This window comes from Paramormyrops kingsleyae, chromosome 4, assembly GCF_048594095.1.
Source record: "Paramormyrops kingsleyae isolate MSU_618 chromosome 4, PKINGS_0.4, whole genome shotgun sequence".
Lineage (NCBI taxonomy): Eukaryota > Metazoa > Chordata > Actinopteri > Osteoglossiformes > Mormyridae > Paramormyrops > Paramormyrops kingsleyae.
This window is the reverse complement of record NC_132800.1, coordinates 49,333,895-49,357,758: the sequence shown is the minus strand read 5'-3', so window position 1 is coordinate 49,357,758 and position 23,864 is coordinate 49,333,895. Positions and strand designations below refer to the sequence as shown.

Genomic DNA, 23,864 nt, shown 5'->3' with positions numbered 1-23,864 from the left:
GTGCCCAGACTGTTTTCCATGTGAATGGCGTGTGGGGGTGCCCTGCCTCGGGTCATTAGCAGATAATGAAGTGCGACAGAAATTCTGTGCCTCTCCTTGGTTTCACATGGATTACATAAACTGAAAATATTTATTTTTCATTTAAATTGCTTTATTTAAAAGTAGACACTTTAAGCTTTCTATAGATATATTTCTCATGTCTGTCTGTGCAGTATTCGCGGAGTTTCAGTTCATTTTAGTCAAAAAGATTGTCACGGAGACTGATACGGCTGAAAGCGCACCCTGTTTATTTTCTTTATTTTACAAATGTTACAATGTTTCGTGGATATTGTGAGTATACATGAATAAAAGTAGACCATTTACAGATTAAAATGATGTACTACACTTACGTGCATGATCAAACATGACGACGCATTTTAAGTTCTTTTCACGGTTACCAGAAAAAAATGCAAGTGTCCCCGCCGGCGGGTCTGCCGACTCCCAGGGGTTAAGGTTAACCTGAAGGTTAAAGTGGATAGCACACCCAAGTTTATGACAGCCAGACCAGTCCCTTACACAATAAGGCCGAAGGTAGAGGCAGAGCTAGAATCCTTGGTAAAAGAGGGAATGTTAGAGCCTGTCAGTCAGAGCAACTGGGCGACACCAATTGTACCGGTTCTTAAAAAAGATGGCTCCGTAAGGATTTGCGGCGATTTCAAGGTCACCATAAATGTTAAAACCATATCTTCCAAAAAGGAATGAACTCTCAGTACAAGCAGGATGCCTCCTATGGGGAAATCAAGTGATCATACCACCAGCCTTGAGGAAAATACTCCTGCAGCAACTACACATAGGCCACTGTGGAATGGTGCGTATGAAGGAGCTTGCCAGAAGCTACTTCTGGTGGCCCGGACTAGATAGACAAATTGAAGAGACCGCAAGAACATGCCCATCATGCCAAACTAACCGCTGCATGCCACCACCAGCCCCTCTACACCCATGGGACTGGCTAGAGGAGCCGTGGCAGCGTGTCCACATTGACTTTGCGGGGCCATTCGAAGATCGAATGTTTCTGGTGGCAGTAGATGCACATAGTAAATGGCCAGAGGTGTTCATCATGAGGTCTACTACTACGGAGAAAACCATTGAAAGACTCGGCGAAATGTTCAGCCGATTCGGCTTCCCCGAGCAGCTTGTGAGAGATAATGGCCCTCAGTTTGTGTCACAGGAGTTTGGAAGGTTCCTCGAGCTAAACAGGGTTCAACACATTCGCACTGCTCCATACCACCCATCCACCAATGGATTAGCTGAGAGATTTGTTCAGAGCTTGAAAAATGCTTTAAGGTCTTCACGAGGACAGGGCTCTCTGCATCAGCGATTAAACAACTTCTTGTTATCCTACAGAAATGTTGCACATTCAACTATCAAAGTGGCTCCTGCCACACTTCTCTTGAATAGACAACTCCGGACAAACCTTGACCTGCTGAAACCACCAAAGACTAAGCAAACTGTGCTCCAGAAGCAAAGAGGACGAACCGCATAGGAGCGGGGTTTCCACCCAGGTGAACATGTTCTAGCACGTAACTATAATCATGAACCAAAATGGGTGCCGGCCACAGTTACGGCACAAACAGGTCCCATGTCCTATACAGTCAAAACAGCAGAGGACATTGTCTGGAAAAGGCATAATGACCAGCTGCTTGCTGAACCTGGCCTTCCACAGGAAGCTTCACGGGGGCATGGTGGTGGGGCCTTTGACCGGCTTCACCCGACCACACACACATCCACCTGCGACACACCACCTGCAGTGGATCCTATGTCGGATGGACCCATCCCTTCGGCTAAGTGAAACACAGAACAATCAACGGGCCCCTTACTTAAATCGACGGCTTCTGTTGGTAGCAGTCTGGCCTCACCAGACTGCAACGCGGTCCACCGCTACCCCAAGAGAGAACGCCGGCCTCCAGAACGATTTGTAATGTAGAGACATACCCAGAGGAACGGGGCAGAATAATCCCCAGGGAAATGTCAGGGTTGGGGGCAGTCTACCCCCTCCTCCCTTAGTACATATATATAAACAAATAACAAAAAAAAAAAGAAGTAAATTAGGAGTTGAGAGGTTTATGTTATTTATATCTTACCGTTTCTGTGCTGTTCTGACATAAGGTGATGCACTGTTGTTAGCATGGAACTTATGGTATGAGTTGGAGGGCCAACAGGATGTTGGGTGTTTGCGGTGGTTCTTGCTAATTAAGTGGGAAGGAGTATGTTGTATATCGTCATTTGTTGTTGTGTGCAGCCGATCTTGTGTGTGTGTGACTCCCAGAACCGGAAGTTGAGAGATTAATAAGAAGGATCAGTCACCTCCATTAATTCGGGCTAGACTCCTTATTATAGGGGCACCAGGGAAATTATACAGTAAAACTGGTCTAAGTCGCCGTCTTGTAACTCGTCAATGTGCACAAGTCGACGCTCAAGCAAAAGTCCCGATTTTTCCTGATGATGTTTCCTTTAAAATTCCTTGTGTATCTCGCCGCTTGTAAGTCGTCAAATGCCCTTAGTCGTCACCTAAATCCCGAAGAACACAAATGAATGGATTTTCCTACCTGTAAGTCGACACCCCGATTGCTGCATTCCCGCCGCCTGCTTCTCACCGCCTGCTTGTCACCATGGCGATGTAGAAACGGGGAATCCCCACCTATAGCACTAGTCGCTCCCTGGTCTTACTGTAAGTCTCGCGTGTATAGTGCGGTGTAGTAGAGGTATGGTGTTATATTTACTAGTCGGCAAAACGGCGAGATAGACATAAGTCGTCAAAGTGTCGACTTACAGTAGGTGTATCTCGTCAATTCTCTAAGTCGTCACTTTTAAGCTGGTCCCGCGAGTGTCGACTTAGACCTGTTTTACTGTATACCCATATTTCCACCATACTCAGGAATATAACACCCATGACATATGACAGCCTCTGTGTGTCTGTGCCCTGTGATGGACTAGAATCCCCCCCAGGATGAACCCGTATCCTAGGCCTTCTGCTCTCTGAAATAGACCCCCCCAACTCTGCCTGCCCCGGAACTGGGATAATTGGCTAGAGGATGGATGGATTAATGGATGGATATTTGTGTTTTATTCACAGGGACCGAGTGAAAAGATGTAATTCACACCCATATAAAGGAGACTTATCATCCATCTTCAAGGTCTGCATTTATTACTGAAGTATATTTTCTTATTTTATCTAAATTGGCAAATGACCCCGATCAAAAGTTTACATACCCTAGTTCTTAATACCTTGTATTGCCTCCTTTAGCATCAATGACAGCCTGAAGTCTTTTGTGATAGTTGTGGATGAGACACTTTATCTTCTCAGATGGTAAAGCTGCCCATTCTTCTTGGCAAAATGTCTCCAGTTCCTGTACATTCTTGGGCTGTCTTGCATGAACTGCACGTTTGAGATCTCCCCAAAGTGGCTCAATGATATTGAGGTCAGGAGACTGAGATGGCCATTCCAGAACCTTCACTTTTTTCTGCTGTAGCCATTGACAAGTTGACTTGGCCTTGTGCTTTGGATCGTTGTCATGTTGGAATGTCCAAGAGCGTCCCATGCGCAGCTTCCGAGCTGATGAGTGCAAATGTTCCTCCAGTATTTTCTGATAATGTGCTGCATTCATCTTGCCATCAATTCTGGCCAAGTTCCCTGTGCCTGTGTAGCTCACACACCCCCAAAACATCAGCGATCCACCTCCGTGTTTCACAGTAGGGATGGTGTACTTTTCATCATGGGCATTGTTGAGTCCTCTCCAAATGTAACGTTTATGGTTGTGGCCAAAAAGTTCAATTTTAGTCTCATCACTCCAAATAACTTTGTTCCAGAAGTTTTGAGGCTTGTCTCGGTGCTGTTTGGCATATTGTAAGCGAGCTATTTTGTGGCATTTGCGCAGTAATGGCTTTCTTCTGGCCACTCGACCATGCAGCCCATTTTTCTTCAAGTGCCTCCTTATTGTGCATCTTGATACATCCACACCACTTTTTTTCAGAGACTCCTGTATGTCAGCTGAAGTTATTTGTGGGTTTTTCTTTGCATCCCGAACAATTTTCCTGGCAGTTGTGGCTGAAAGTTTTGTTGGTCTACCTGATCGTGGTTTGGTTTCAACAGAATCCCTCATTTTCCACTTCTTAATTAGGGTCTGAACACTGCTGACTGGCATTCTTAATTGCTTGGAAATCTTTTTATATCCTTTTCCTGTTTTATGAAGTTCAACAACCTTCTCCCGCAGATCCTTTGATAATTCTTTTGCTTTCCCCATGGCTCGGAATCCAACAAAAATCAGTGCAACACTGGATGACTCATGTCAGGAGCCTAGAAACTCACTGACTTTTTATACACACCCACTAATTACAAGCAAACAGATCACAGGTGAGGATGGTTACCTTTAGTAGTCATTTACACCTGTGTGTGTCAACCTGTGTCTATGTTATCATGCCAAAATTTCCAGGGTATGTAAACTTTTGATCGGGGTCATTTGGGTATTTTCTGTTGTCATTATGATGTAAAAAAGGCAAACACAATTGTTTGATAATAAATGGCTTCACCCAACCACTAACCACGAGTGACAGAGAGGTTATTGTGTTATCATTCATATTCTCTGAAAAATGGCCAAAACATCACAAATTCTGCCAGGGTATGTAAACTTTTGAGCACAACTGTACATCTTCTACAGATGTATAATAAGTAGGGCTGTCAAAATTAACGGGTTAACGCGGATTAATCCATCACCATGATTAATCTGATAAAAATTTTTAATGCAATTAACCCATCTGCAGCGCAGAATGATTCAAAATCACTGAAATGTCTCTGTCAACCCATTTCGGGTAGTTTTAGTGTGTTCCATTTCCCCTCGGAACTTGTATTCCGAGTCGGATTCCGGAGTTTTGAAGCCGGAAGTGACTACATGCGCTCCCGTTTCTCGGACATCCGAGAAATATCTCGGAGCAGCACAGAGGATCCCGAGTTCAGAATCCAAGATGGCTGCGCCCTTTATCAACAGAAGGGAAAGTTGTAGTCTTATACTGTTTAAGCACTACTTCTCATTTGTGGCTCATTAAATCGGTCGCACACGCTATACCGTCCAACTTATCTGTGGATGTGTTGCTATGGAGTTTTATATGTAAAGCACCGCGCGTAATGTGTTATCAACTGATATTGCTAACAATTGCAATTAACCGGGCTAGAATTGGACTTCATGATTAGTTGGATTATTTGTCGGATTTATGGTAGTTCGTGCTAATTGTAAGCGAACGAAGATAAAGACCATTTAAACTGAGGTACCTTAAATCCGACAAGTTGTTCCGGCTAAGCAAAAAATCTTGCTTTTTGATATGGGTCCATGGTATTGCATTTCTGTGGCAGATGGAATGCATCCGACTCATGTTCAAGATGTTCAATAAACATGTTAAGTGCATATATATTCCCTTTTTTCTTGAGTCTGTTTGCTCATGCAAAATTAATGTGATTAATATAGATTAAAAATGAATGATATTTAATCATGATTAATCAAAATTAATCCACAGGAACCCTGTGATTAATCTGATTAAAAATTTTAATCATTTGACAGCACTAATAATAAGTAGTTCATCCTGTAAGAGATGATATTTACAACTAACGCTGCGTTCCATTTACCTCGGAGGTCGGAAGTCGGAGCTGGGAATGACGTCACACCTGAGTTAACCTCATTCCAGTACAGCAAGTCAGAAAGCCATTTAGCAAACCAGGGACCTGTTTCAAAAAGCAAGATTTCTTTGCTTAGCCAGATAACTTGTCAGATTTAATGTGCCCCAATATAAAAGGCCTTTATATTTGTTCACTTACATTTAGCCTGACTACCTTACATCTGACAAGTTACCTTGCTATGCAAGGAATCTTGCTTTTTGAAACAGGTCCCTAGCCAGGCTAATTATTAGTTATTGTTAGCAATAGGAGTTGATAACAACACAATATGTGGTATTTTGCGCATAAAAACACCCTAGCAACACATCTACAGATTAGACAGTAGTTGGACAGTACTGTGAGTACAACTGATTTTATGAGTCACAAATAAGAAGTAACTGCTAATAAACACTATAAAACTACAGCTTTAACTTCTGTTGATAAAGGGTGCAGCCATATTGAATTCTGAGGTCAGGGTTGTCTAGATTCCTTGGACTCTTCTGACTTCAGGGAGCATTCCAGTTGAAATTTCCAACTAGCAGCTGCTGAAGACCTTCATCTGATCTAATAAATTTCTTCAGATCAAACCCATCCAGCTCCTTATCTGACACTAAGTTATGAATTCAAATGCAATGCAGCATAATTCACAAATTAAATTATAAAAAGATATGCTGCCAGGAGTGATAATGATTAAATTGGAACTGTTTATTTCAGTTACTGGAGAAAAAGGCTCAAGCGTTTCTGAAAGATGAGCTGATGAAATTGAAAAGGTACCTGGATCAGAATGACCCAGAATGCTCTGAGCCTCAGCTGGAGGAAGACAATGACCTGGACAGTGATGGTCAGATGCAGAAGACCTGTGGTAGAGAGGGAGCTCTGAAGATCACACTGTACATCCTGAGGACCATGGAGCAAAATGATCTCGCTGACATGCTGGAGAAGAGTAAGAGCTCATTCAGTGTGTGTTTGATTTGCCACAGAAATATAATTTATGAAAAAATGTGTCTTACATTTCAGTTTACCATTTAATTTAATTTGATTTGGCTTATGAATAAAAACACGTTTTTCAAAAACCTTGTGCATTTTATTTTCATTTTATTTCAGGGCATCTTCTGTTGCAGCGTCAGCGCAAAATCAAATGTAACCTGAAGCAGATATTTGAGTGTGTATTTGAAGGGAAAGCTAAGGAAGGACAGCCAACACTTCTCAAAGAGATTTACACAGAACTCTACATAACTGAAGGGGGAGCTGGAGCAGTCAATGATGAACATGAAGTGAGACAGATTGAAACAGCATCCAAGAAAAGGGCAACAGAAGATACTGCAGTCAAGTGCCATGATATATTTAAACCCTTAAATGGGCGTGTGACACCTATCAGAACTGTACTCACTAAAGGGGTGGCAGGTATCGGGAAAACAGTCTCTGTGCATAAATTTATTCTTGACTGGGCAGAAGGAAAAGCAAACCAGGACATTCACTTCATATTTGCTCTTCCTTTCCGGGATCTGAATTTGATTAAGGATGAATACAGTCTGATTGATCTGCTTCACCACTTTCTCCCAGAACTGAAATCGCTTGAATCCACTGAGCTGTTTAGGTACAAAGTTTTGTTGATCTTTGATGGTCTGGATGAATGTCGCCTTCCTCTAGATTTTCAGAACAATGAAAGCTGGTTTGATTTAACAAAGAAAACGTCACTGGATGTGCTGTTGACTAACCTCATTAAGGGGAATCTGCTTCCATCCGCTCTCCTCTGGATAACCTCCCGGCCAGCAGCAGCCAATCAGATATCTCCTGAATGTGTCCACCGGGTGACAGAGATACGAGGTTTCAATGATGCTCAGAAGGAGGAATATTTCAGAAAGAGATTTATTGATCAGAGCTTGGCTAGCAGGATTATCACACATGTGAAATCATCAAGGAGCCTCTTCATCATGTGCCACATACCTGTATTCTGCTGGATTTCAGCCACTGTTTTTGAAAGGATTTTTAGTGAGATTGACAGTGGAGAAATTCCAAGGACCCTGACTGAAATGTACACACACTTTCTGATCTTTCAGGCGAGTTTAAAAAATGAGAAGTATATGGAAAATGGTGGAACCAAGCTTAATAATTGCTCTAAATCTAGCAAGGAATTACTTTTAAAACTTGGTAAATTGGCTTTTCATAACCTTGAGAAAGGTAATCTCATATTTTATGAGCAAGATCTGGCAGAGAATGGCATTGATGTCACAGAGGCTTCAGTTTACTCTGGAGTGTGCACAGCAGTCTTTAAAGAGGACTATGGGTTGTACCAGGAGAAGGTGTACTGCTTTGTGCATCTGAGCATCCAGGAGTATCTCGCTGCTTTATATGTGTTTCTGTCAAACTCATCAGCTGACCTGCTGAAGACTGCAGTGGATGAAGCATTAAGGAGCAAGAATGGACACTTGGACCTCTACCTCCGCTTCCTCCTTGGCCTCTCAACAGACTCCAGTGAGATTCTGATACAAAGGCTACCGGCACAGACAAGAACCAGCTCACATAACATTAAGCAAACGGCCCAGTATATCAAGAAAAAAATACAGGAGAATTTATCTCCAGAAAGGACCATCAACCTGTTCCACTGTCTGAATGAACTGGGTGACAATTCTCTAACAGAGGAAGTACAAAGATACCTGAGTTCAGGAAGTCTTTCAGCAGCAGACCTCTCACCTGCACAGTGGTCAGCTCTGGCCTTTGTGTTACTGATGTCAGATAAGGAGCTGGATGTGTTTGATCTGAAGAAATACATCAGATCAGATGAAGGTCTTCAGAGGCTGCTGCCTGTGATCAAGAAATCTAGGACAGCTCTGTAAGTGATCTTACATCTGTCTGTTACTAAAGAAGTACAGATGTTATTCATTATACTGCTTTTATATCTTATCAAAACAATTAGATTGTATTTATATAGACCACTCAGGAATTCTTTTTGATTCTGGATACTGCAGGATATGTATATTTTTTTACATTCTTGGTGTGGTGTGTGGTTCAGTAGGTTTGGACTCTCTGCCTGCGGTCAGCAGGTCACCTGGTTTAAATACCTGGCTGGCAGAGTGATGCTGGTTTTGGGCCCTTGAGCAAGGCCCTTACCCCCCAGCTTCAGGGGTGCTGGATGCTGGCCAACCCTGTGCTCTGACCTTACAATGTATTCTTACCTGTATGTATGTGTCATAAAGAGCAAGATCAGAGAGATGACAACACTATTTTACCAGGGGGATGACTAAGGAGGATCTGAACCCGAGGCAGGGTCTTAATCCAAAACCCTAGAACCCCGATCGGCTGTAGTGCTGATCATTGAGCCCCAGCGCTGCCCAGAGCTTTATAAAAAATACTTATGCATATATTACATTCTCAGGGTAATTCATCCTGTAAGGTCATTAAACAGCAGTTTGGTCTCAGCTCAGAGTCTCAAGCAAAAACTATTTGTGTTTCTGACTAGGACAGGGAGACAACAAAATAATATATATTTAAATTTCCCAGTTAATGAATGGATTTTAGAGCATGTTCACTCTCATGACCTTATTCAAACTGGCTCTGTAAGAAAATACACAACAGTATTTGGGAATGTATGACTTATGAAAATGTACAGCAAATTGCGAAAATACACAGTAAACTCAAAGGAGAAGATGTATTGTACCTAAATCTGCTCATCTACGTACATTGATCCAGTCCTGATTGACTAAATTTTTCATGGTATTTGTGCTTTGAACTGAAAATATTCATTGTATTCTTCATACCGGGAAACATGAGGAACATCAGAGGATTGTCTAGTTCCTTTTGAAGTATATGCTGCATCACTTATTGCATTTTAAAATAAAAATGTTTATTTTGATATTTTATTTGATATATCTGTGTGTGGTGTATGTATTTTTATCTTAAGATGTTTCGTTTTCCAGCCTGAACAGCTGTAGACTCACAGAGACATGCTGTGAAATGTTGGCTTCAGCTCTCAGATCATACTCCTCTCAGCTGAGAGAGCTGGACCTGAGTGACAATGACCTGCAGGATTCAGGGGTGAAGCTGCTCTCTGCTGGATTGGGGGATTCACACTGTAAACTGGAGATACTGAGGTCAGTAGTGATTTCACACTGTAATCTGTAATTATTGAAATCGTTATTGAACTCACATTTGCTAAAAAAATTAATGCTTCTAGTGGTGAGGTGTTTTTATTTATTGGAGAGTTTTGTCTGTCTCTCTGCAGGGTGTCAGGCTGTAGAGTCACAGAAGAAGGCTGTTCTTCCCTGGCTTCAGCTCTGAGGTCAAACCCCTCACACCTGAGAGAGCTGGACCTGAGTGACAATGACCTGCAGGATTCAGGGGTGAAGCTGCTCTCTGCTGGACTGGGCGATTCACACTGTAAACTGGAGATACTGAGGTCAGTATTACTGGGTATTCCATACTGTCATCAGTAATTACTGAAATCTTTATTGGAGTCTCACATTTACTTAAAAGTAATAGTCATAGAGGTGAGGTGTTTTAATTTATTGGAGAGATATTGTCTGTCTCTCTGCAGGCTGTCAGGCTGTAGAGTCACAGAAGAAGGCTGTTCTTCCCTGGCTTCAGCTCTGAGGTCAAACCCCTCATACCTGAGAGAGCTGGACCTGAGCTACAATCACCCAGGAGACTCAGGAGTGAAGCTGCTCTCCGCCCTACTGAAGGATCACAGCTGTAAACTAGAGAGACTAAAGTGAGTACAGAATGTGTGTCTGCTCCTGCTATATCCTCCTGAGACCCAAGGAAAAAAGTGTCCTTCAATTTAAGTTATTTGTCTTTGGAGGAAATAAGACATCTTGCAATTTAGATTTTTTTTAATGTATTTTTATTTTTAATTTCACAGCATGTCCTCTTTAGTACACAACAGGAATAACATTTTCTAACATCAGTGAAAAGATAGATGCAAAAATAAAATGTCCACTACAATGGACATAAATGAGTGGGTGGGGTCTCAGGAGGATACACTCATTTATGTGGAGAAAATACAACAATTAAATAAATGGATACAGCAGTACTATGTCATTCTGCTTCTGATATAGTGTGGATCACAGTGCAGAGTGTAGGACCAGACCAGGGATCCAGAAATGTAAGTTTGTTTATATGTTTTTATTCTTAATACCATTATTACTACTACATGATACCATTCGCACAATTATTGTGATGTGTGTGTGTGTGTGTGTGTGTGTGTATGCGTGTGTGTGTGCGTGTGTATTTAAAAAGGGGCTGGTTTGGGTTTAAAGATGACTACATTCTTCAATAAAAATTATACTCTGGGAACTTCTGTAGAAATATATTAAATCTTTTTTTGAGATTTGTTAGTATTGTCCTAAGACAGTACCCGTAATCTCCCCAAACTGGCTGTGACACCGAACATCTCCTCAGTCTGCGCTAGTGAGGGGAATTTCGCCTCTTTTTAGAGCCGGATCATTTGGCTCAGCTCACCAAGAACAGCTGGCTCTTCCGGCTCCCAAACGGCTCTTTGTTTTATTCCTTCTGCCTCAGCCATATTCAGCGCTGCTTTGACCCATGATTGATATGTGTACCTTATAATTTCCTTAACACCATAATTTTACATTAAATGTAAAAAACAAACACTACTATACATGTATTGAACATTTAATAAGTTGGAAAATTTGTTTTTGTGTTCGACCTATCAATAACAGTCTGTCAGGGCCAGCACCGGTTTGTCCCAGTCTTACGTGTCTTCTCCCCGTTTGGCCAGCAGGTGTCGCTGGCCATCCTGTCCTCCCCGTAGTCAGTCTTTAGTGACCTCAGAACTCAATGAGCTGAGCACGCGGCTACCTGTAAACCCCTCTGTCATGCATTCTAATCTTGCCTTCTCTGTTTTTTGTATTTTGTTCCGTAGTGTTTCATTTGCATCGTTTCTTGTGTTTTTGGTGACTTATACTCTGTTTTGGTTTTTTGCTTTGTGCCTTGGTTTTGTTTTACCTGCCTTCATTATTTTCCCTGTGTAAGATTATGTTTCTTTATTTCTCTGTCAGTTTCTTATTTTCCCTGTTGATCTCAGTTCCTTGATTTAATTATTAGTTTTACCTGTTTCCTGTTTTCTTGTACCAGTGCTTGTGCATTCAGCCCTGACTGCTCGTTGTATTGCACCCTCCCCGATTGGTTAATTGTTCTCACCTGTCCTGCATTATTCTCATTATCCCTCTACTTAAGTTCCTGCCTTAGTTCAGTTCCCTAGTGGGTCATTGTTTGTTAGCGTTGTAGAGATGGCAATTCCGAATCATCAAAACAATTTCGAAACTGTTTGAAAAGTTTTGAAACACTAGTTGTGCACAGCCTGCTGGCAAAAACCGGAACTGCAGCTGTAGCAAATATGGCAGAATAAAAACCTATTGCTGCAAGTTTTGAATGTCACGAAGCTTGAACAGTCAAAAATGTGCATAATACAATAAAATCTCTTTTTGATTATTTTTATATTCTGTCATGGGTAGCTTATATCTGCAATTAGTGTGTGATAACTTTTTGCCAACCGTATTTCAACTAGTACGAATCATAAACACGTTAGATTATTAATGTCTCTTGTGTATGGTCGTGAAACCTCTGTTGCACTAATATCAGAAGCAGAGAAGAGGATGTTAGCAATATTTTGGACAAGTCTGCACATCCACATCAGTGGCCTCTATAATGGAGCATATTTAGCCACTGGCTCATTCCACCATGCTGTGCTAAAAATGCTACTGGGGATTATCACTGCCCGAAGCCGTCAGACAACTGGTGACTGACATCACAATTTCTCCAGACATTACATTCCCCATCCATAGCCATAATTCGTCAGGAAGCATCCACTCTTGTTATAATACAATCCGGTGCCTTGTGTGCTAACTGCACATAATTTATTTGCAGATGATTATTATTCTTATGTTTAAATATTCACGTTTAGTCTCACATTCTGCTCAAGATTTTACATCCATTTGTGTACTATGTACTGTTTAAATCTGCTGCAATATGTTTACTTTGCTCACACCATTTGTACAGTCTTTGTACCTTGTCTGTTTGGCATTATCTGCATTATTTGCATGTTTGTATGCACCAGAATTTCCCCCAATCAATACAGTCAATAAAAACCTAAATTGGGTCTTATATCATTTATAGAGATTATTTGTTCCCATGGTTGTGTATTGTTAAAACACAATTTCTGTATTTACATACCATCCGAGTATTTAATGTGCATAGTAATTAATTAGGTACTGAGGTTAGAATACTCATCCTATCTAGGTTTTGTAGCAATAGGAATTGCATATAGCTAGTTATGTGTTTTGCCCGGAGGTTTTAGAGTGTAACACCAGTGTGATGGGGAAAGTGACATCTGAGCATGTGATGAGAAAACATGTAACTGCTGCAGCTGAGAGTAAAAGTTAAATAAAGATTCCCGGTGATGGGGATAAAGTTCAACGGACCATCTTGTGTAGTTTGTAAGAAGAACAAGATGAAACATGGTGGCAGCGGGGTCTCAAACGAACTCCCCAACGATTTAGCTAAGAGGAGCGGAGGAGAAAGTACCGTAGCAGCTAGGCTAACTAGTCTCGGATGAGCTAACGGCTCGACATGCCAGGTGAGACGCAGAAGAGGAATGCCCTGCAGTAGATAGAATGCAGGGATTAAAGCCGCCCGCACCGTGGAATATGGATTCAAATAACCTGTCTAAAGTGTGGAAGACATGGAAAGAAGAGTTTTCACTCCACACGGAACTAGCTCTGCCAGACACATAGGAAAAGGCAAGATTAAAGCTGTTTTACTATCTTATCGGGGAAAACGGAGGAGAGCTCTGCGCAATACTGATCGGATCTGAAGCAAGAGTAACAGTAAGCGCCCTGATGAGAAAAATTGATGAACACTGTAATCCTAAAGTTAATAAAACTGTCGAGCAATACAGATTTTTTGCACGTAATCAGGCTCCTGGAGAAACTGTTGATAAGTATGTTATGGACTTGAAGATGCTGGCGAGCACCTGCAACTTTGAACAGCTAAAAGACTCCCTGATCAGAGACAGAGTAGTCTGTGGCACATGCAACTCCAGTTGGAGAGAATGGTTACTCAGAGAAGAGAACCTCACCTTAGACAAATGTCTGGATATTTGCAGAGCAATGGAGGTTTCTAAAGAATCCAACAGAACCATTGAAGGACATGATTTAGAAGAGTTGTATGTAATTAAACAGAAAGAAAGAAAAGGACAAGATATGGGGAAATCCTGCAAATATTGTGGAAGAACACATGAAAGATGCAAATCAAAATGCCCAGCCTATGGAATGAGCTGCAAAAAATGTGGAAAAGGAAACCATTTTGCCATAATGTGCAGAAGTAAAACTAGACAGAGTGAACACAGACAGAACGTTCACACAGTGGCAGAGCAGGACTCGGATTCTGGAGAGGACATAATGACTGTCACGGCTGTAACACAGAGCACGGAAAAAGTGAACCAGATTAAAGAAGCAGACAGGAAAAAACAAGAACAACTGTTTGCAGGCATGATGATTGGCAACAATCTGGTTAAGTTTCAGATTGACTGTGGAGCAACTTGCAATGTTATTCCTATCAACCTGTTGAACCCGGATGTAAAAATGTAACACACAGACAAGGTTCTCGTGATGTACAATAAGTCAAGACTGTCCATTAGTGACATGCAAGGTCAAGCTGATAAATCCAAGAAACAACAAAAAGTAGAGTTCCAAGTAGTAGGAGAGGACTGTAAAACACTTTTACTGGGCAGAACTGCGAGTGAAGCGATGAAGCTGATTCAAGTCGAATATGACAACATATACACTTTGGACATCTCAGTTACAACCGCGACTTCTGAGAAAAGTACTTGGTTGTTGGAGGAGATAAAAGCTAAGTTTCAAGATGTGTTTACGGGAGATGGTTGCTTAGAAGGAGAATATAAGCTGGAAATTGACCCAACAGTGCAGCCTGTCAAACTCCCTAAACGCAAGGTCCCAGTGGCAATGATGAAACCACTGAAAGAGGAACTGATGAGTCTCGCAGACAGAAAAATAATAGCACTTGTGGAATGCAGTACTGAATGGATCAGTGGCATGGTGACTGTGAAAAAACCAAATGGCAAACCCAGGATATGTATTGATCCAAGACCACTGACCAAAGCTTTGAAGCGCAGTCATTTTCCATTACCAACTATTGATGATGTCTTATCTGATGTTTCGAAAGCCAAAGTCTTCACAGTGTGTGATGTGAAACATGGCTTTTGGCATGTGAAGCTCATTGAAGAGTCGAGTCATTTCACCACATTCGCAACACCATTTGGTCGTTTTCGTTGGCTGAGAATGCTGATGGGGATCAGCCCAGTGCCAGAGGTGTTTCAGCGCAAACTGATGCAAGCGTTGGAAAACGTACCTTGCACTTACATCATTGCCGATGATATACTGATCACTGGAGAAGGTTTGACTGTTGAGGAAGCTGTGACAGATCATGACAGTAAACTGAGACTCTTTCTGGGAAGATGCAGAGAGAGGAACATCAAATTGAATGTGGACAAACTCAGGCTCAGGAGACAGGAAGTACTATACCAATTGGATTTCAAGTAAAAAATAATTGCCAAACTACTCGCTAAAACTAACAACGCCACAAACACACAACACGCATTGATTTGTCACGTGACTGATATTTCGAAACATTTCGTAAACTCCGTATCGAGACCGGGGGGGTATTCCATGAAAGTAGCTAAAGAAAGGCAGACTTTACCGAAAAAGTCTGACTCAACCTAGCTCCATCTCTAAACTTAGCCTCATGTTGTTCCATGAACACAGTTCAGTTTTAACTAATCAAGGCTCATTCAAGACAGACTTGCATAGTCTCACTTAGTGCGCACACCCGCGATATTTAAAAAGCCCAAATAAATAGATGAACGATAGATCGACCAGATGAGTTGGAAAGCCTGTAAAATGAGAGCGGTGTTTCTTTCCGCCGCAGAACAAATGCTGCTGATGGAGCTGTATGAAAACAAAGATGTAGTCGTTAAAAAAAGCCAATACTGTGGCCATTTCAACCAAGGAGTCCTCAACAGATAGTTGACATGAGTGTTTATTTGGTTAAACAATTTAGATGAGTATGACAAGAGTGATTTGGCAAAGCGCGTCTCTTGGTCGTCGGTTCCATCGACTCTGAAGCCGACAGATCTGGCTGGGCGACCAGGCAGGAGGCGAAGGAACCAACCCCAAAAGTCAACCCTCTGGGGTCGAGTATGTCGTCGGCGACATCGCATACTTTTCGCGTCTATTGCAGTTTATATCTCGCTGAAATCTTAATGTAGAATCATGAAAAAAAACGCTGGCTAAATCCGTAATCTGTCTTCTTTTCAAAACGTTCATTGTCGGAAGTGTTAATTTTTTTTTAATTAGGTTAAATCGGCAAAAATGTAAACCATGTTATCTTACTTTGTTTTACCTGCATCAGGGGTGTGTAGTACCGCTCTCACCCGAAGATCGCTATTCACATTCTAAATAGCCGCATTAGCGCATATTCAAATCGCATTCGCATGGTAATTTGATTAACAGCGCAACGGTGAAACGCGATCCAGATACGTCCCCATCAACGGCATAAATGCTTGGATATGCTTAGCGCTTTGCCAGTGGTATGGAGCCGCTATGTTACTATAGGGGTGTTATGGAGACGCCAAGCGCTTCTATACGGGAGGTCGTTGTTAATACGACGAAGCATTATGGATACGTTTAGCGTTTTGCCAGCGGTATGGAGCCGCTATGAATGCGGGGGCGAGTGTCGAGGAGACAACAGTGTTCAATGGCATTATAGATGATAAGTAATGGCAAAACATTTCCAAAAGGGTATAGCTTAAACCACCACCAACGGCTATCTGAGTGATACTTACGTCCGATGAAGCGATGACTCGCTGTGCCTCGAGGATCATGGAGGTATCTGCACGAATGTATGATACAAAGGCGGAGGAGGACCATCGTCCTAGGTCGTTTCAATATCTATGGCGGAACTCCCTGATGAGATGCAGCGGAAGCAGCTCCAATCCAAAAGGAGTGCCCAGAATAATGAGTGTGAGGGATCCCACAAATAAATAAGAGAGTCTTTAGATGAGAGGTGAACCAGGGGTAAGACATGGGTGTGCCGTTAGGAGTTAGGAAGAGTGAGTCTGAAGGAGTTAAACGAAGTCTTAGACAAAAATATTTTATTGTGGAGTCAAAAGGACAATACGAAGTATTACTGCGTGCAATGTAGAGCGTAGACCCAGCACCACCTGAATTTGATTTGGTACTGCTTAGAAAGACAGAAAAGAATGAGGTTGAAAAAGAAATAGCGGAGATCAAAGGGTCCGATTAGGGAGATATTTGGTGTAGGTGAATTCCCCAGGCTGCATAAGACCGTAAAAAGCAAGAAGAAAAGCAGCTTCTAGCAGCAGAGTGTCAGTGAAGAGAGAAAAACATTCTCGACTGAGAACAGTGATCATTGATTTTGATCATTGATGGGAAGTCTTTTATCGATGGAAGTCGGAGAAGATTTCTTAAAGCCTCTGAGTAAGAGACGAACAGAGGGATTAGAAAACAGACTGGTTAAGGAAGGGTTAGTGCATCTGGCATGGAATTGAATACCTGCCACCAAACCGTGAACTGACACTGGACTAAGGCGTTTGGGCTCAAAAGAGTAAGAAAAGTGCAAACAACAGATGAGGAAAGAGGGAGTACAGGCAGGTCAAAGGTGCGGCAGAAAGAAGTGAAAGCCCTCCAGGCAGAGTCGTAGGATTTTAAGGTAGAAGTAGAGAGATAATATCCACCGAAACCGACAGATGGTGCCGCGTCTGTGTATAAACATAGAGAGTGGGACGTATCTGTAAATTTATTGTAAAAAAACGAAATGCCATTCCAATGATCGAGAAACGCGATCCAGAATTTAAGGTCAGAAAAACAGCCGTCATCTAAAATAAGCATGTCATGCAACTCGGAAACCGATTTAGACAGATCGAGTGGGCACGATATAGAAGCAACCCTACAGGATAATACGCATGGTGAAGTTTAAGTGCCCCAAAAGAGAAAGCAATTTGCATTTGGAGACCGAGGACGAGTGCAGGAACGAGTGGCAGATTTCAGGAATGTGATTAAATTTGTCCATCGGTAGATAAGCTTTCATTTCATTGCTGTCTAACACGATACCCAAAAATTCCAGGGAAGTGAGCGGACCAATGCAAAATAAAACCGTTGTTGCCATTTAACACCAAACAAGGGCCATTGGGAAGGATGGATTGGAATTATTTTTAGGCCATCCGAAATATCAGCTTTAGCGAGCAAAGAGACTTTACCCGCCAACATAATCAAATTTATTGCGTCATCAACCAAAGCATAATAAAGCGAAAAGGGGAAAAGAGGAATGAGGCTATTAACAGTTGCGAATGAACCGGAGCGAGGGCTAGACATGTCAAAAATCAAGAGCTTTTTTCCCGAGTATTTCCGAGTGGCTACACCGATAGGGCTGGTATGAAAAATAGAAAAAGGGGGAGAAAAGAAGGGGCCGATCAAGTAACCTTTATTAGCTTCTCTATCGAAAAGAGAAGAAACTGTTTCAGGGTCTTGCACGGCAGACTGCAGATTTCGAGCAACGAAGATTTTGGACAGATCAGCAATAACGCCCACTTTTTAAAGCCTTGAGTCAAACCAGTGAGTAAATAATCCACAAAAACAGAATCAGGGTGAGCGGAAAGAGCAGAGGAAAGAGCCTGGACATGGACAAGAGTAGAAGGATGAAGTTTTAGAAGGTCTTTGAATTTGAATTGCTCTTCCCTCCCTGCGAAGGACAGAAACTCTATGGGTGGAGAGGGCAGACCATTTTTGGATGAGGGTCCTGGCACAAACTCACACACAAACATGCAAAAAATGACAGTTACCCCATGAACACACTACTTCATTAAAATTATTACATATAGGCATGTCGTTGAAATAAATTACCTCACGCCCTTTCTTGTCGGTAGCAAAAGTTCCAGGTGAGGTGGATGAAGGGATTGTCACGGGTCGGAGAAGGTCAGAACTCGTGGCGACAGTCGCAGAGGTGAGGACCGATTTTGGGCAAAATTCCGGCAAATGACCCTGACTATGGCAAAGCGAACACAGGAGGGCTTTATGTCCACCAAAATGATGGACAAGAAGGTCGGAGTCCAGGCACGACCTGTCAATACGGGTGTTCGACAGTTGAATAAACAAAGACGCTTTAGCTGAAAACGATTTGTGATATTCATAAAATACAGAGCCCCCATATCACAAATTCAAGTCACAAATCAAAGATAGATAAGTGTCCAGTTCCTTAAGCCGATCCGGGAACACGGAGCAAATAATGTCTCTATAGATGCCAAATGTGACAACAAATTCGGAGATGGACAGGTTACGGTGTAATCAAGGATCTGAAGCTTTAAGCAACACAGAAACGTCGCCACAATCGACAACACGCCTGTTGCACTCAGGTGAAGGTACAAGCAAAGAAACCAAGTTAATGTCTTTACCTTGGAGGATGCGAGATTGCATACGGGAAGGGACCGCGGTGGAGGGAGATATGAACGGTCTACCAGAGGGTGCAGCCGGGACAGCGGTGGCCAGGGAGAAGCTCACAGATGCCGGAGGGGCGTCTGGCATGACGGAGCTGGCAGGTGGAATGGGCACCGGATGGGCTGGCATACGCGATGAGGATTCCAAGGTGTGCAGGCAATCACGGAAGGACTCCATGGTGCGGGTCAGGGACGAGATTGCCAAATGAAATTGAGAAGCCAATGTGTCGGAGTCAGCAGGACGGGGGCGCTTCGGGCAGGAGGAGCGAATCCGGGTGGCAGACCTCTTGCGTCCACGGGACTGTCGAGCAGGGGGGTCCGGAGAAGCGGGCAGCCTAGCGGGCGAAGAGGGCGCAGTCGGCGAAGGAACAGCGGGCGCTTGCGGAGAGGAGGTGGCCGATGCAAATATGGGCGATGAGGATCCTGGCACCCCGGGGAGGTGAAGGGCGATCTGCATGATTTCTGAGCGGGAGAGATCGGGAGCGACAGATCATTGACGGATGTCCCGGCTCGGAGACAGCTGAGATAGTCGCGCGCTTCTCTGCAGGGAACGGGAGGCGCCAAAACCTTCACTGAGAGCGGGTGAAGGATAAACGAAATCCCCAAAAGGAGGCGGAACGTCGGAGTCAGACATGACCCAGACAGGGAGGAGCCTAGACAGCGAAACACGGATCAAGGCAGCGAACCGAATAGCTGTAACGGCAAAGAAGTGGGTTAGACTTACTCTTTATATATAACCTGGATTGATGTGATTGGCACACTTGCATGCATTAGGTCTCATTGTTTGAACTTTCATATTCACTTTCATAAACACAGTCAGGGAGTTGGCTTGGCAATGAATTGCACAGACTAAATGCACAAGTTACGTAAATGTTACAAGTGCTTAGTACAGTGGCATGGTGGTACAGTGGTCTACTGTATGCTGTCGCCTTATAATGCGAAAGTTGCTGGTTCGATTCCCATAGTCAACAGGGAACCTTCTGGGTTGATTTTACCTGTCATTATTACTGTATAATTATGGGCCTATTCATGTAATGAAAGGCCCATATTGTTCTTCACCTAGTAAATTACATTTTGCCAATTTGCGCTGAGCCTGTGAAAGGCATGGAGCTCACGTTGGGGCCAAATCGTAGGGCTTACCTTGCCGGACGGATTGACATATCGTTTGTCTCCGTACTGCTTACGGATTGCGTGCAATTCCCTCTCAAAGTGGAAAAAAAACTTTATTATTTATTATTATGGGCCTATTCATGTAATGAAAGGCCCATATTGTTCTTCACCTAGTAAACTACATTTTGCCAATTTGCGCTGAGCCCGTGAAAGGCACGGAGCTCACTTTCATGCCAAATCGTAGGGCTTACTTAGCTGCACGGATTGACATATCGATTGTCTCCGTACTTCTTACGGATTGCGTGCAATTGCCTCTCAAAGTCGAAAAATAAAAACTTTATTTATTATGGGCCTATTCATGTAATGAAAGGCCCATATTGTTCTTCACCTAGTAAACTACATTTTGCCAATTTGCGCTGAGCCCGTGAAAGGCACGGAGCTCACTTTGGTGCCAAATCGTAGGGCTTACTTAGCTGCACGGATTGACATATCGATTGTCTCCGTACTTCTTACGGATTGCGTGCAATTGCCTCTCAAAGTCGAAAAATAAAAACTTTATTTATTATGGGCCTATTCATGTAATGAAAGGCCCATATTGTTCTTCACCTAGTAAACTACATTTTGCCAATTTGCGCTGAGCCCGTGAAAGGCACGGAGCTCACTTTGGTGCCAAATCGTAGGGCTTACTTAGCTGCACGGATTGACATATCGATTGTCTCCGTCCTTCTTACGGATTGCGTGCAATTGCCTCTCAAAGTCGAAAAAAAAACTTTATTATTATGGGCCTATTCATGTAATGAAAGGCCCATATTGTTCTTCACCTAGTAAACTACATTTTGCCAATTTGCGCTGAGCCCGTGAAAGGCACGGAGCTCACTTTGGTGCCAAATCGTAGGGCTTACTTAGCTGCACGGATTGACATATCGATTGTCTCCGTCCTTCTTACGGATTGCGTGCAATTGCCTCTCAAAGTCGAAAAAAAAACTTTATTATTATGGGCCTATTCATGTAATGAAAGGCCCATATTGTTCTTCACCTAGTAAACTACATTTTGCCAATTTGCGCTGAGCCCGTGAAAGGCACGGAGCTCACTTTGGTGCCAAATCGTAGGGCTTACTTAGCTGCACGGATTGACATATCGATTGTCTCCGTCCTTCTTACGGATTGCGTGCAATTGCCTCTCAAAGTCGAAAAAAAAACTTTATTATTATGGGCCTATTCATGTAATGAAAGGCCCATATTGTTCTTCACCTAGTAAACTACATTTTGCCAATTTGCGCTGAGCCCGTGAAAGGCACGGAGCTCACTTTGGTGCCAAATCGTAGGGCTTACTTAGCTGCACGGATTGACATATCGATTGTCTCCGTCCTTCTTACGGATTGCGTGCAATTGCCTCTCAAAGTCGAAAAAAAAACTTTATTATTATGGGCCTATTCATGTAATGAAAGGCCCATATTGTTCTTCACCTAGTAAACTACATTTTGCCAATTTGCGCTGAGCCCGTGAAAGGCACGGAGCTCACTTTGGTGCCAAATCGTAGGGCTTACTTAGCTGCACGGATTGACATATCGATTGTCTCCGTACTTCTTACGGATTGCGTGCAATTGCCTCTCAAAGTCGAAAAATAAAAACTTTATTTATTATGGGCCTATTCATGTAATGAAAGGCCCATATTGTTCTTCACCTAGTAAATTACATTTTGCCAATTTGCGCTGAGCCTGTGAAAGGCATGGAGCTCACGTTGGGGCCAAATCGTAGGGCTTACCTTGCCGGACGGATTGACATATCGTTTGTCTCCGTACTGCTTACGGATTGCGTGCAATTCCCTCTCAAAGTGGAAAAAAAACTTTATTATTTATTATTATGGGCCTATTCATGTAATGAAAGGCCCATATTGTTCTTCACCTAGTAAACTACATTTTGCCAATTTGTGCTGAGCCCGTGAAAGGCACGGAGCTCACTTTGGTGCCAAATCGTAGGGCTTACTTAGCTGCACGGATTGACATATCGATTGTCTCCGTACTTCTTACGGATTGCGTGCAATTGCCTCTCAAAGTCGAAAAAAAAACTTTATTATTATTATGGGCCTATTCATGTAATGAAAGGCCCATATTGTTCTTCACCTAGTAAACTACATTTTGCCAATTTGCGCTGAGCCCGTGAAAGGCACGGAGCTCACTTTCGTGCCAAATCGTAGGGCTTACTTAGCTGCACGGATTGACATATCGATTGTCTCCGTACTTCTTACGGATTGCGTGCAATTGCCTCTCAAAGTCGAAAAATAAAAACTTTATTTATTATGGGCCTATTCATGTAATGAAAGGCCCATATTGTTCTTCACCTAGTAAACTACATTTTGCCAATTTGCGCTGAGCCCGTGAAAGGCACGGAGCTCACTTTGGTGCCAAATCGTAGGGCTTGCTTAGCCGGACGGATTGACATATAGTTTGTCTCCGTACTGCTTATGGATTGCGTGCAATTGCCTCTCAAAGTCGAAAAAAAAACTTTATTATTATTATGGGCCTATTCATGTAATGAAAGGCCCATATTGTTCTTCACCTAGTAAACTACATTTTGCCAATTTGCGCTGAGCCCGTGAAAGGCACGGAGCTCACTTTGGTGCCAAATCGTAGGGCTTACTTAGCTGCACGGATTGACATATCGATTGTCTCCGTACTTCTTACGGATTGCGTGCAATTGCCTCTCAAAGTCGAAAAATAAAAACTTTATTTATTATGGGCCTATTCATGTAATGAAAGGCCCATATTGTTCTTCACCTAGTAAACTACATTTTGCCAATTTGCGCTGAGCCCGTGAAAGGCACGGAGCTCACTTTGGTGCCAAATCGTAGGGCTTACTTAGCTGCACGGATTGACATATCGTTTGTCTCCGTACTGCTTACGGATTGCGTGCAATTGCCTCTCAAAGTCGAAAAAAAAACTTTATTATTATTATTATTCTTCCGTGATTTTCGGCAATTAATGCGGGTCGTACCGTAGCGTGCAGCCAGGCAAGCTATATATCAAAAGTGAGTCCTTCATGGTGTGAGGTGTGCTATTACTTTTCTGCGCAGAATATGTTACCATGGCGACGTTATTCACGTTAAGACACACTTAAAATCCCATAGGAATGCATTGAATGCTAACTTTTACCTAGCATTAGCCTGACTAACCATGTGAATAGTAGTAAGGCGCATCTTTTTTCATGGGAGTGAATGGCCCATTGGCTTCAATGCATTTCAGTCAAAGTTGTCCCACTCGGCCAGCCTTCATACCACAGCAACAAGACTCGGTATTCAACCTCAGGCCTCATCACCCAACACCCCAAGTCCAACATCTTGACCCGCACTCGTCTTTCATCCCTCGTTCTCTCCCATTGACTTCAATGCATTTCAGTCAAAGTTGTCCCACTCGGCCAGCGTTCATACCACAGCAACAAGACTCGGTATTCAACCTCAGGCCTCATCACCCAACACCCCAAGTCCAACATCTTGACCCGCACTCGTCTTTCATCCCTCGTTCTCTCCCA

The 23,864-nt window shown here is 42.9% G+C and overlaps 1 protein-coding gene across 1 annotated transcript in view; it reads left to right on the top strand.

The window, feature by feature from the left end:
* LOC111842472 (protein NLRC3-like) overlaps window positions 1-23,864 on the top strand; it is a 391,304-nt gene that overhangs the window by 10,387 nt on the left and 357,053 nt on the right. The window contains exons 5-9 of the mRNA XM_072711521.1: window positions 3,113-3,173; window positions 6,395-6,623; window positions 6,785-8,513; window positions 9,598-9,771; window positions 9,903-10,076. Of these exons, the coding sequence (XP_072567622.1) occupies window positions 3,113-3,173; window positions 6,395-6,623; window positions 6,785-8,513; window positions 9,598-9,771; window positions 9,903-10,076 (2,367 nt within the window). The remainder of the gene's footprint in view (window positions 1-3,112; window positions 3,174-6,394; window positions 6,624-6,784; window positions 8,514-9,597; window positions 9,772-9,902; window positions 10,077-23,864) is intronic.